General features: G+C 50.7%; 1 protein-coding gene across 7 annotated transcripts in view; it reads left to right on the top strand.

Annotated features, from left to right (window-relative positions):
- Positions 1 to 14,165, top strand: part of CTIF (cap binding complex dependent translation initiation factor) — a 282,695-nt gene that overhangs the window by 241,388 nt on the left and 27,142 nt on the right. For all 7 annotated transcript variants that reach the window (XM_077899773.1, XM_077899775.1, XM_077899779.1 and 4 more), the window contains one exon: positions 1,780 to 1,935. In XM_077899773.1, the coding sequence (XP_077755899.1) occupies positions 1,780 to 1,935 (156 nt within the window). The remainder of the gene's footprint in view (positions 1 to 1,779; positions 1,936 to 14,165) is intronic.

Genomic DNA, 14,165 nt, shown 5'->3' on the forward strand with positions numbered 1-14,165 from the left:
CAGATCCAGAATCCTGGTGTCATCTTTGAGCCTTCCTTCTCCATCAACCCTGAAATCCATCCCTTGGTGACTCTTTGTCTTGACAATGTCACTGGTACCATCCTGTACCAGGCAGCGGGTGCTGCTCAACAGGCAAGCGCAGAAGTCCTAGTGGCACTAGGACGGAGTGGATGTTGTGTTGCAGAGAGTTCATGCATGTGCGAGTTGGCTGTGACCACCTGACCTAGTCTAGATTTGGGTGGGCCCTGCTTCACATGCCTCTCACCTTCCCTTTGGGACCATCAGACCAGCCCACAGGCGGCCTTCTCATGACAATGGGAGGAGCCTAGGAGAGGAAGTGTAATTACGTGAGGCTTCTTACAGCCTCAGATCAGAACCGGTACCCTGGGGCAGTCCTGGTGGCCCAGCGGTTTAGCGCCGCCTTTGGCCTGGGGTGTGATCCTGGAGACCCCGGATCGAGTCCCACGTCGGGCTCCCTGCATGGAGCCTGCTTCTCCCTCTGCCTGTGTCTCTGCCTCTCTCTCTGTGTCTGTCATGAATAAATAAATAAAATATTAAAAAAAAAAAAAAAAAAAAAAAAAGAACCAGCACCCTGTCGCTTCTGCTTCCTGCTGTTGGCCAAAGCAAATCATACGGCCAAACCCAAAGACAAGGCAGGGGAAACTGATTTCTGACTATGGTCTAACCTACCGCAGGTTCTTATCTCCCAAATGCCAGACAGCTCAGGTTTCATTCAGCCTGTGCTTTTGCGGTGGCCTCCTGGCCTGGGCTCTGCATCTGTGCCATGTTAACCTCGTAAGGAGCATAGATATGACCGTGGCATTTCATGACCCACCCCAAACCTCTGCCAACCATCACGGAATGCAGCAGCTCCTTGGCTGGGTTCAATTATCCATACTCTAGCCCCACTCCTTTTCTCAGACATGACTCCTGTTTTTTTTTTTTTTTTTTTTTTTTTTTTTTTGCCCTCTCTACTCCACCTGTGCAGGACCCAGACCACGTTATACCTGCTTATTTCCCAAACACCCATGTTACCCTCCCCACATCGTTGTTCTCTCCACCTGAGATGCCCCATATTACTGTGTCAGAATCCTAGCTCTTTCATGGCCTTCATTTCCCATTTAGTGACAACTGCCTCTGAGTTCACCTGGAACCCCGCAGTGGCTTTAGTACCTTCTCTCTTGTATCACAGTTATGAGTGAACATGGCATTTCCTAGTCCTTAATACAGCGCCTGGCACACAATGGGGCAATACTGCTTTTGAGGAGGATGAATGAATGCCTCTCATCCTCCTACTATCTCTAAGCCCCTTGCAGGCATGGGCCGTAGCTGCCTCTAGCCCGGTGCTGGGGCCATTATGAGCCTCGGTCACTAATTGCTGACATGCAAGACAATACTCTGGTTACTCTCCATCGTGTAGAGGGCATGCTTTGGGGATTAGAGCAAAGGGAAGTGGTTTAGGCACAGGGAGTTGCATGGGGGAGATGATAACTCTGGGAAAGGTGTCATCTGCCCTTCATCTTACTCCCCCATCTCAGCTTTGGGATCAGTGGAGCAAGGCTGAGGGGCCCCCAATCTGGGAATGGAAGAAAAGGTGCTGTGGCCAAAAGTCAAAGTGGCCCTAACACCTACGAGTAAGCCCCCACATTCACACTCCAGCCAAGGGGCACCCCTCCCTCCTTACTGAAAGCATGGGGTTGACCAGTTGCCCAGAGCCAGCCCTTGGACAGTAGGCACCACACCCCAGCGAGGCTGACTCAGTCTCTTGTGCCTCCACAGAAGGACTTCACAGTGCGGGAGGAGCTTCAACAGCAGGATGTGGAGCGCTGGCTTGGCTTCATCACCTTTCTGTGTGAAGTGTTCGGGACCATGCGCAGCAGCACGGGCGAGCCCTTCCGTGTGCTCGTCTGCCCCATCTACACCTGCCTCAGGGAGGTAAGAGACCCGCGCGTGGCTGTGCCCACTGCCCTGCCAAAGAACACCACCCTGGAACGTCTGTAAGCAAAACAAAACTCCAACGCGCCAGCATGGCTACGCCGCTTGTACCACCTAGAGTGACAGGGCCTTTGGTAAACAGAACATAACTCCCCACACTTCTGTTTACTAAATGCCGGTTTTGATTTATTGAGTTTATAGGAAGGGAAAAAAGCCCTCCAAAGGAAATTATTATTAACTTAGACTTCCGTAATTCATAATCTAGAACACTGCCTGCAGGGAGGAGGCCTCTGGTAAATATTAATTGGATGACTGGATCTTTGGTCTGGATTGGTTTACCATTAAATTATTTATTTAAAAAAATACTTGCAAAAAAAAATACTTGCTTCTAAATTTCATCTGAAAGATAAATAAATAAGAATAACCGAGAAACTTTTGAGAAGCAAGAGGTCAGTGGTGTACTTGCCCTACCAAGTACCATCACCCACTTTAAAAGGTCATCCTGGCTACCCTTGGGGGCCAGAAGCCGAGAGCTCATTACAGTGCTGTTGGTGGCATCCAGTGAGAGGCTGGTGACTCAGATCACAGCCGTGACGGTGCAGAGGAGGATTGCATTCCAGTTATATTTTTGAGTGGGAATCAACAGGACCTGCTGACATGAGATATTGGAGAAAGGAGGAAGTGACGTGGGCTCCTGGTTCACCAGCCTGGTGGCACCATTTTCTGTGATGGGGAGCGCTAGGAGAGAATTGAGGGGGGATGGAAACCAGGAGGTGGATTTTTTCCTGTTTGGGTGACCCGGTGGGTGTCCCCAGAGAACTGTCCCACTGTTGCTTGGGTACAAGTGCCTGAAAATCGAGATGAGGCTGGCCCTGGGGACACAGAGCCGAGCATTGTGTGAAGTGTCAGTGTGTACCTGGTGCTCAAGGCCGGGGACCAGGTGGGGTCACCCGGGGAGACGGTATAGACGGAGTAGATGGAGGAACGACCAGGAGGCGGGGGTGGCAGTTGGAGTGAGGATGTGAGTGTGGACGAGTCTTTGGAGAAGTGTTTCTGTGAAAGGCGACAGGGAAGGAGGAGCTTGTCAACTCAGGGGAGGTGGGGTCAGACGACATTTTTGTGTTTTGCAAAAGATAGAAGATAATAGAGCAACGTGAGAGAAGGGAGGGGTATCTGTAAGTGGTTTTGAAGCCTCTGTGTATGGGAAGCGGGGTGCTTGTTGCACCGCTGTGGGTGCTCCCTGAAGCAGAGCCCAGGACCCCTCTCTGGCACCTTGTAGACCTATCCCCTCTGCCACTCCATGCGACAACCCTGCGCACTTGACTTCACAGTGTTGCTCAGATTCGGCAGCTGGCCCTTCCAACAGTACGTCACTCCCAGTGCCATAAACTCAGAACGCAGCACACCAGAGGCCTTGGCTACGCTTTCTGCCTCCCCCAGGGGTGATGAGAAGGCAGCCCTCTTGGATGATGGCCTCGTGGAGCACCCCCATTCCTGCCTGGGCGCCCTGTGCCCCTGAGCTCATGGCAGGGAGCGGCACCGTTCGAGGGCAGTGACCGGGATTGCCCCCACACGTTCCCTCCGCGTGATCCCGGCACCTCCCGGTGTTGCCCCCACCTGCTCCCCGAGCGGGAGGCAGGGCTCCAGCTGAGCACTGGCCCCGGCTGCCAGGACACTTCGAGCAGCGCCTGAGGAAGCGTGAACTTTCAGCTGTGAGATCCGGAAGGTGCCGGGAGGTCTGCACAAAAAAACCACAGAGCTTCCCCTAATGCGCACTTGTTGGATGCAGTCAACTTTTCAGGACAGTGTCACAAACACAAGTGCCTGCCATGCTCACAGTGACCTTGAGGACTAAACGGTTCCCCGACAGCTCTCATCATCTTTTTTTTTTTTTTTTAAGATTTTATTTATTTATTCATGAGAGACACAGAGAGAGATGCAGAGACACAGGCAGAGGGAGAAGCAGGCTCCATGCAGGGAGCCCAATGTGGGACTCGATCCCAGGACTCCAGGATCAGGGCCTGGGCTGAAGGCGGCGCTAAACCGCTGAGCCACCAGGGGATCCCCCAGCTCTCACCATCTTGTGAAAGGGTGACCCAGAGCCCACGTTCCAAGCTCTGTGCTTGAGGCCCACATGAGGTGGTTCAGGAGAACCAGCCCTGGCCTCACATCACCTCCGCCAGGCTTTAGCTGTGCCATGTAGGGGAGAGTTCACCCCCGCTGGAGAGGGGATCGTTCTGCTCACTCCGACAGGGTTCGGGGAGAAAGACATGGTGTGGACACGGTGCTAAGTGCAGCCGGACCACTAGGCCAGAATGTGGAAGGAGGGGCCCCCGGGGCTTGTTCTAGGGCACGGTGGCCCTCAGAGAGCTGGGCGTCCTCTAGTCTGACTTCAGGCCAGGCACCTGCCCAATCTTAAAGGGGCACAGAGACTGGAGTGCCCTGCCCGGGACACATGGCCAGTCAATGCCAGAGCTGGCCCAGAGCTTCTCCACTACCCGTCCAGAGCTCTTTCCAAAGAGAACTTAGCTTCCCTAAAATAGGGCCTGAAGAAGAGACGGAGATGGAAAGAGGTGACCTGGGGATCATACAGTCCCTGAGGACAGCCTGAGCAAGACCCCTGAGTTCTCAGAGCCTGGTGCTGCTTCCCCTACCTTTTTAATCATGTACACAGTTACACCCAGGCCTGACCAACATTCCCAAAGCAGGTTGGGCCAGCTCTAAGAAACTTCCAGAAACCAAAGCCGCTGCCGTTGCCTCGCTCCATGCTGGAGGAGTTGAGGCTTTTCCCCTGGGGCCGTGCAGATGGCTGACCCAGATGCCCCCTTGTCCTGGGTCCTCCCAACTCCCAGAACCAGCCCGGGCCCGGATTTCCAGCTGCCCACTAGATGTATCCCGGTCATGCCTCCAGCCCCTCCAACAAGATGTGGCCAGAGTGGCACCCCCAAGGCCCTCCTGCTCAGTCTAGGTTCTGACGTGGGCCTTGACCCACCCTCCCTGCCTCCCCGTGGCCAGGCAGCCACCCCAGGACTCCCCCCATGGCCTTTTCTCACAGGCATGTGTCCTTGGCCCCTGCGCACCCTCCGTGGCTTCCCCTGTTCCCTTCCCAACAGGCCCTGAATCAAGCATAGACCCACGGGCCCTCTTGGTGGGAAAATCGCATTTAGGAGCAAACTACGAGGAAGATACGAGGTCCTCAGAGCCCCGCCGCAATCTCGGTGTCCTCGGCTCGCAGAGGCCGCCCTCCCCAGACCTGGGCCTCGTCGGCCTCCATCCCCCCCCATCTTGGCCCCGAAACCCCTTCAGATGGTTCCCCGGCAGGGAACCCCTTGCTCACTTCCTCGCGTACTCCCACCTCGTCTGGTTCTCCTGGCGACTCCAGCTGAGACCTTGCACAGTGTCCTGGGAGCAGCTCCCTTCCTGGCCACAACCCTTCCCAGGCCCAGCCCAAGCCGCTTCTCCTGGGCAGCCCCCCACCCGCACCCCGCAGAGCACAGCCCGCGCTCCACCAGCACAGCCCCAGCCTTTCCAGGGCATCTTAGCATTTTGGTATTTGGTAATTTCGTATTTATTTGGTCATTTAGTATTTAATAACGACTAGGGCACAGCAGAAGGCATTGTCGGAAGCACATCATGCATTCTTTTCTCTTTTGACTCGGACAACACCCCGAAGCTTTTCATCCCCGGCTGCTGCTGGAGAACAGAGAGGTCAGGCAGCTTGCTCAGGGCCACCCAGCAAGGTGCACCCGGGATCCAGGTCCGACGGCTGGAGTCCCTGCTCCTGGCCGCTCTGCTTATGCCTCGAGAAGCATTTTTTCGTTTCTTTAGTCCGTAGCCCAAAGCGTGCTATGCAGCAGACGCCAAATAGCTCATCGTGGAATGGATTCCACTTTTGCCGTAAATAACGTTTACGTTACTTATGTAGATTATATGTGATCAGGCCTTTCTTTGAGGGACAGAGAAGGATAATTTTCAGTGAGCCTTTTCATTGTTTGAGCACAAATGGCTCTGCCAACAGGTTTTCCAAGTGACTGAAAAGTATTACAGGTGCCTCCAAGATGCAGGCGTCTCCTTGCCCTCCTGTTTACTGTTCCTACTTGCTTCACGAGTTCTTTTTGTATTTTTGGTTTTTTTAAGATCTTATTTTTTTAAGTAATTGCTACACCCAACGTGGGGCTCGAACGTACAACCCCGAGATAAAGAGTCAAACGCTCTACCAACCGAAACAGCCAGGCACCCCCTCTTTTTTTTATTTTTTTAGTGTTTATGTTATTGTCGTAAGAACACATAACACAAGATCTACCCACTTAACAGATTTTTAAGTGTACAGTACAGTGTTGTTACCTGTGGACACAAGGTCACTATGGCAAATCCCTAGAATTTATTCATCCAGCATAATTGAAATTTTGTGCTCAGTTTTTAGCAATTCACATTCTACTCCCCACCCCCTGATCCCCAGCCTCTGGCAGCCACCTCTAGTCTTTGCTTCTACAAGTTTGACTATTTTAAATACCTCATGTAAGTGGAAATATGCAGCATTTATCCTTCTGTGACTGGCTTATTGCACTTGGCATAATATCTTCCAGGTTCACCCATGGTGTCCCATACGGCAGAACTCCCTTCTATTATAAAGTGCAATAGCACAGTTGACCCTCGAACAACATGGGTTTGAACTGTGGGGGTCCAGTTACATGCGGAGTTTTACGATGTGGTACTGTAAATGTATTTTCTCTTCCCTGTGGTTTTCTTAGTAATATTTCCTCTAGCTCTCTTCATTGTAAGAATACGGTATGTAATACATATAATATGCAAAATATGCATTAATTGACCATGAATGTCATTGACGAGGCTTCTGGATGACAGGAAACTACTAGTTAAGTTTTGAGGGAGCCAAAAATTATATGTAGATTTTCAGCTGCTCAGGGGTCAACGCCACTAACCCACACGTTGTTCAAGGGTCAGCTGTGTTCCACTGGATGGCTGTACCATATTTTTTAATCTGTGCATCTATTAATGGACATTTAGGTTGTTCTCATCTCTTGGCTACTGTGAATAGAGCTGCAGTGAACATGGGAGTGCTCATATCTCTCTGAGATCTTGATTTCAGTTCTTTTAGATAAATACTCAGAAGCGGCATTGCTGGATAATATGGTTCTATTTTTAACTTTCAGAGGAAGCTCCCTACTGTCTTTCGGAGCAACTATTTCTCCCAGTCCTTGCCACCACTTGTCTTTTTTCTTTCTTTCTTTCTTTCTTTCTTTCTTTCTTTCTTTCTTTCTTTTTTCTTTCTTTCTTTCTTTCTTTCTTTCTTTCTTTCTTTCTTTCTTTCTTCCTTCCTTTCTTTCTTTCTTCTTTCTTTCTTTCTTTCTTTCTTTCTTCTTTCTTTCTTTCTTTCTTTCTTTCTTTCTTTCTTTCTTTCTTTCTTCCTTTCTTTCTTCTTTCTTTCTTTTTCAAAGAACAATAGCCATCCAACAGATGTGAGGTGGTTTTCATTTGCATTTCCCCGATGATTAGTAACATTGAGCCCCTTTTCATTTACCTATAGGCCATGTGTCTGTCTTCTTTGGAAAAATGTCTATTCAAGTCCTTAGCTTACTTTTTTCAATTCAGTTATTAGTTTTTCTGGATACTGGGTTGCAGAAGTTCCTCACATATTTTGAAAATTAACCCATAAGCAGATATTTGCAAATGTTTTCTCCCATTCTGTGAGTTGCCTTTCACTCTATTTGTTGTTAGTTGTTGTTGTTTGGGGGGGGGGGGTCTGTTTTGTTTTGTTTTGTTTTTGCTGTGCAGAAATTATTCACTTGATGCCGTAGTCCCGGTTGTCTTTTGCTTTTGTGCTTTCGGCATCATATCCATGAAATCACTGCCAAGACCTATATGATGAAGCTTTTCCCCTACATTTTCTTTGAGAAGTTACAGTTTCAGGTCTTAAGTTTTCATCCATTTTGAGTTCATTTCTTTATGTATGATGTTAAGAGTTCAGTTTCATTCTCCAACCCATGGGTATCCAGTTTTCTCAGTACCATTTGTTTCTGTCCCCATTGTATGTTCTTGGCACTTTGTAGGCTGACCTATATGCACATATTTATTTCTGGGCCCTCGGTTCTGTCCCATTGGTCTATTTGTATGCTTTTTTTTATTTTTTTATTTTTGATTTTTTATTAAAGATTTTATTTATTTATTCATAGACACAGAGAGAGAGAGGCAGAGACACAGGCAGAGGGAGAAGCAGGCTCCACGCAGGAAGCCCGATGCGGGACTCGATCCCGGGTCTCCAGGATCACACCCCAGGCTGCAGGCGGCGCCAAACCGCTGCGCCACCGGGGCTGCCCTATTTGTATGTTTTAAAGGACTATAGCCTTAGAATGTATTTTGAAATTAGGATGTGTGGTGCTTACTGATTTGTTGTTTTTCAAATTGTTTCAGAATCGTTTTGGCTATACAAATATTTCATGATTCTATATGAATTTTAGAATTACCTGTTTTATATCTTTTAAAAATGCCATGGTAATTTTGTTAGAGATTGCACTGGGTGTGTAGGTCACTTGGGATGGTATGGACATTTTAACAATATCAAATCTTCCAATCCAAGATCAGGAACAAGACAAGGGTGTCCACTCTCAACACTCTCACTTGACATAGTTTTGGAAGTCCTAGCCAGAGCAATTAGGCAAGAAAAAAGAATTAGAAGACATCCAAATTGAAAACGAGGAAGCAAAATTGTCTCTGTTTGCAGATGGTGTGATCTTGTATATAGAAAACCCTAAAGACTCTACCAAAAAAACAAAAAAGCACAAAATGTTAGAGCCAGTAAATGAACTCAGTAAAGGTGCTAGATACAAAATCAAGATACAAAAATCACCCACATTTCTCTATACTGACAACAAACTACGTGAAAAGGAAGTCACGAAAACAAGTCACTTTACAGTAGCATGAGAAAGAGTAAAATACTTAGGAATAAACATAACTAAGGAAGTAAAAGATTTGTACACTGAAAACCACAAAATGTTAATTAAAGAAATCAAAGAAGACACAAAGAAACGGTAAAGCATCCCTTTAGCTGTCTTGCAGGAGCATGGTAAGGACCCCTTCATCCTGCCCAGGCCCCCAGCCAAACTGTGACTGCAAGGGCTCCCCTGCAACCGGAGGGTATAATGAGGTGGGAGCTAAGGGTACCATCATCTCCCATCTCTGCTGAAGCTGCCTTGCCAACCATTTAATTGGTTGGGGTTGGAGCGGTCCTCTCCTCACACCCTTTGTCTGACCCTGCAATGCTCCGTGGCCCCCTCCATTCTCCTGCCACCTCTGTGACCCAGAGGTGGTCTTGCCAGACTGTTCCAAGATACCACTGAACACTGTTCTCTGGACACCTTTCTTCAAGAGCTTTGTCAAAAATTCCTCTGGCAGGGAATGCTAGGGCTTTTAACCCCTTACACCTGTTTCCTTTGAGCAGACGTTCCCTGTGCACCCGGGGCCTGTTTCTCCCCACTCCTCTCATCCTTCCTCTCTCCTTCTAATCTCCCCATCCCATCTCTACCCATGATCCCCAGCCTTCTGAGCTCTTCTGAGTCTGCAGCCGTAGCCAGGGGTCAGGAGGAAGGGAGGGGGGTGCCCTGTGCCAGGAATCTCTCATCTCTCCGAGCCTCCCTCTGACCGCCTCCTTATGGCTGGCTCTCTTGCTCTCCTTCTCTTCAGGCTCCAGAAACCCCATCCGTCCCTCCCTGCCTTTTCCAGAGGAAGGGCAGGGAGGGGGCAGGTGCCTCTGAGGGGTGTCTCCGACGGGTACACCCCCCCCCCCCACAAGGATGCAACTGGTTGGGCTCCTGGAAGAGACCGGCAGGCACAGGCTGGGGAGGAGAACACAGAGGGCAGCAAGTCAGGCTTCTCAGGAAATGAAATTGCTCTGTGCAACAATGAGAGAGCCACTTTTTTAACTTTTTGCGTGAGCGTGCATTCAATTGCTCACATTGTTTTGGCTCCAGGGGAAATCTGACCTCGGAAAAGGCCGAGATGAAGTGGGTGTGGGTGGAGATCCTCTGCTATTTCACAGGGCTGAGAGAGTCGAGCAGAACATTCTTCAGAGGTACCTTTCTAGGGGGACTGTTCCTCCCTTCCCGAGAGCAGAGGATGGGGCCACATTCAGCTACCTAGCTGGGGCCAGGGTATGGCCCACTGTGGCCAGAAGAGGCCAAGGTCAGCTGTGCCCAGGATACTGATAGACTCTAATGGGGAGAGGATATTTGAAATTATTCTCCATGCAGCCCTGGACTCCTGACCCTGTGCCTTGGGCAGCTTTTAAAAAATTACAAGCTCTCAGAGCATCCCCCAACCTCACTTCAACCAGTCAAATCAAACTTTCTGGAGATGGGGTTTAGGAGAAAAAAAAAAAAAAAGATTTCATCTCTCCTTGTGACTCCAGTGTGCAGCCATGGTTAAAAAACACGAGTAGCTGCAACTTAGGAGCATTTCAGGAGCAGCCATTGACAGCCAGAGAGCACTGTGAGCTACCTGGCATCACACAGGTGGGAAGAGTACAACCGGAAGAGCCTCTCTGGCCCTGGGTTTGAATCCCATCTCTGCCATTTCTTCCAACCCTCAACCTTCTATCTGTAGCACGGGAATATGGGGCTCATACCTTGCAGTTCGAAGGCTTAAAATCAAAGGAAGGGGTGCATCGTTGCACATTGCTGTTGAAAGCAAACCGTGTTGCAGGCACTGCTCCAGGGGAGCAGCCCACCAAAGACAGCCCCAGAAAGTAATGCCCATTCTCCTGACAGAGCACAGGGCCTCTCCCCACAATCAAACACCACCACCCTTTCCTGGAGAACCTCACGGGAGTTCTCTGAGGCTCCAGCCACAGTGCTCCCAATGCATCTCCAACAGAAGGCATCTTGCATTCCTCCTGCCTGAGCAACATCTTCTCCTCCTGCCTGAGTCTTGCTCACCTTCAAGGCCAGGTTCACTTCCCACCATATCCCTGCCTTATAGTTACTCCTCCTATAACAACATCCTGTGCAGCTAGCATCCACCCAGGGCTGCTGATGCCTGTTCTCTGGACATGTCCTTTGCCCGGTGGTTGAATTAATGCCTTGTGACCTCTTCTTGGTTGCTTTTCAATCATTTCAGTCCCTCATTGGTACCTGCGGGTAAGATTGGGTCTCATGTGTCGTGAAAATCCCAAGTACGTTTTGCGCAGAACTCTCTGCTTATTCGGGAAGCAGTGATTTGGTTGGAGACCATGCTACTTTTCTTATTGAACCGCAGTTTCCTAGTTGTCCTTGAAAGAGAGCGTTTAAGTTGTGCGATCTTCCCCAAAAGGCTGACAACCCACTCGGTGACGGAATCCACAGAAATTAAGCAGCTGTGAGCATTTATGGCGGGTTGTGCAAACGTAAGGGTAGAGGGGAGTGCAGAGGTATGGGCCACTGCCGGGGACAAAGGGAGGGGGAGCTAGGGCTTCGGGACAAGTGCTGGCCTGGCAAGGAAGGGAAAAGAAAAAACAATCCAGGAAAATAAATAAAAAACAGAGGCACGAGGGCCAGAATGAGCATAGCCCATCTAGGTCTGCATGGTGAATATGGGTCTGATGGGTAAGTCCTGGGCTGGCGCTGGCTCCCAGCAGAGGCATTCCAGTACAGGCAAGGTGATACCGAGAACCTCTGAGAGTCTCGAAGCCAGAGAGCAACACGATGGGAGGCACAAAAGAGTTTGTTTATTCATTCAACAAACATTAAGAAAAATGCTGCTTCCTTATTGAACTGAAAGGTCTCCCAGAGGATGTGGAGAAGGAGGAACCCTCCTGCACTGTTGGTGGGAATGTGAACTGGTGCAGCCACTCTGGAAAACTGTGTGGAGGTTCCTCAAAGAGTTAAAAATAGACCTGCCCTACGACCCAGCAATGCACTGCTGGGGATTTACCCCAAAGATACAGATGCAATGAAACGCCAGGACACCTGCACCCCGATGTTTATAGCAGCAATGGCCACAATAGCCAAACTGTGGAAGGAGCCTCGGTGTCCATTGACAGATGAATGGATAAAGCAGATGTGGTCTATATATACAGTGGAATATTACTCAGCCATGAGAAAGGACAAATACCCACCATTTGCTTCAACGTGGATGGAACTGGAGGGTATTATGCTGAGTGAAGTAAGTCAGTCAGAGAAGGACAAACATTATATGGTTTCACTCCTATGGGGAATACAAGAAACAGTGAAAGGTGTTATAGGGGAAAGAAGAGAAAACGAGTGGGAAAAATCAGAGAGGGAGACAGAACATGAGACACTCCTAACTCTGGGAATTGAACAAGGGGTAGTAGAAAGGGAGGTGGGCTGGGGGGGGGGGTGTTGGGGTGACTGGGTGACGGGCACTGATGGGGGCACTTGACGGGATGAGCACTGGGTGTTATTCTATATGTTGGCAAATCGAACTCCAATAAAAAAATATACAAATCAATCAATTAATTAATTAACAAATTAATTAAATGAAAGGTCTCCCAGACACATTTTCAGAGGGAATATGTTGAAGTAACAAATAAATCTAGATCCTCCTAGCCAGAGAGACTCATGGGCCACACTCAGTGCAGAGTGCCCTGCCCAAAATCAAGTGAGGCTTGAAGCAGGAAGGTGGGAGCCCAGAAGCAGAGGAGTCGAGGAGATTGGCAAGGGCATCCGTGGCAGAGAACAATCCTCAAGTCCTTGCACCTTTAATTCCTTACTGTAACAGGCGATCAAAAAGACTGTGGAAAATTCAGGAGAGCCCTTCCCCATGAACAGTTTATTCCAGCCCTAATCTTCCGCATACACCCTGCCTGGAATGTTCCTCTGAGAATGCAGCCTTCCTGGGGCAGGTACACAGCCCCCGGGGAACTGGTTTAGCTGCAGTCCCTCTGGGTCCAGCAGCTGCTGCTATGAATACCTCAGCTTAAGCAACCATTCCTGTAACCTCTGCCGAAATAACTGCCCACAGCTCTGTCCCCTCCGAAGCTGCCCCCCCCCACCTCCAGCTGGCTGTGGTGTGATGCCCGGACCCCCCACCGCTCTGCGCCCGCGCACCCTGGGGAGCCCCCTGGGGCACCGCCCCCACCCCAGATAGGAGCCGGGTGCGCCCCCAAAACCGCCTCTGCCCGACCCCTCCCCAGCCCCCACCCTCTCACTGTTCTACTTCCTTGGCCAGACTCTGCAAACTGAAATGTGAAATTCGAAGCCAGTGTTCCCCTTAGCAACCGTGGTAACACAGGATCTGATAGGGAGCCTGGAGTTATAAAAATACCAGCTTCCACCAGACACTGGTTTCCAAAGGGAAACCAGTCCCCGCGCCAGCGCCAGCGCCAGCACCGTTTTCAAGCAGCCTTAAAACTCGGGAGATGTCCAGTCCCGGCTCGGCCCGGCCTCGGGAAGAGTCCCCGGTTCCCTGGCGCGGTGGCGGTGCTGCGAGCTTTGGGGATTTTTCTCTAAAATGCAGAGATCCTGTCTGAGAATGAGCTAGCGCCTGGCATAGGCTAGGCAGGAGCCGTTTTTAATAAACAGCAGATTTTCGGCATTCTTTACAAGTGAGGCTCTAGGGCCGCCAGCCCTCCGGCTCCCTCCCGGGGAGCGCGCCACCGAGGCCCCTACCCGCGCGCCCCCCGCGCCCCCCGCGCCCCCCGCGCCCCGCGCCGCCGCCTCCCTCCCCCGCCCGCGGCCGGGCCTGTAATTCTGAAAAATATTCCAACTCGGTAATTAACGTCTGAACTTCAGGAGGCCCCTGCTCGCTGCAGAGGCGCAGACGGCGGGCGGGGCCGAGGCCTGGCGGGGAGGCCCGCGGGGCGAGTGCGCGGTGCAGAGCGGAGGCTCCGGCTGCAAGTGCGGGTCTAGGTGGTGCGGGTCTAGGTGGTGCGGGTCTAGGTGGCGTATACACATGCATCTCTTTTCAGATCCTTTGGGATTTCTTCTTTTTTTCCTTTTCTTTGTAATGCCCTCCTCGTACCCTCCCCTTCCACTCCCAGGGGCGGTTTCGCCATGGGCTGACTGATGGCAGATTCTGCTCAGCCAACTTAGGGGTCATGGGGAGACAGTCTGGGGCCCTTTCCCCGTGTGTAGGTTCCAGTGGGGGGATTGGCTGAGGGAGGAGTGACCCGTATATCTAGAAGATAAGAAACCAAGCACTGTGGGGCTGGCAGGTGGCCATGGGTAACCAGGTGAATGGCCGCACCGAATCCTGCCCCCTGGGTGCCACCCTCTCCAGGG

Source organism: Canis aureus, chromosome 6 (assembly GCF_053574225.1).
Source record: "Canis aureus isolate CA01 chromosome 6, VMU_Caureus_v.1.0, whole genome shotgun sequence".
In the NCBI taxonomy this organism is placed as follows: domain Eukaryota; kingdom Metazoa; phylum Chordata; class Mammalia; order Carnivora; family Canidae; genus Canis; species Canis aureus.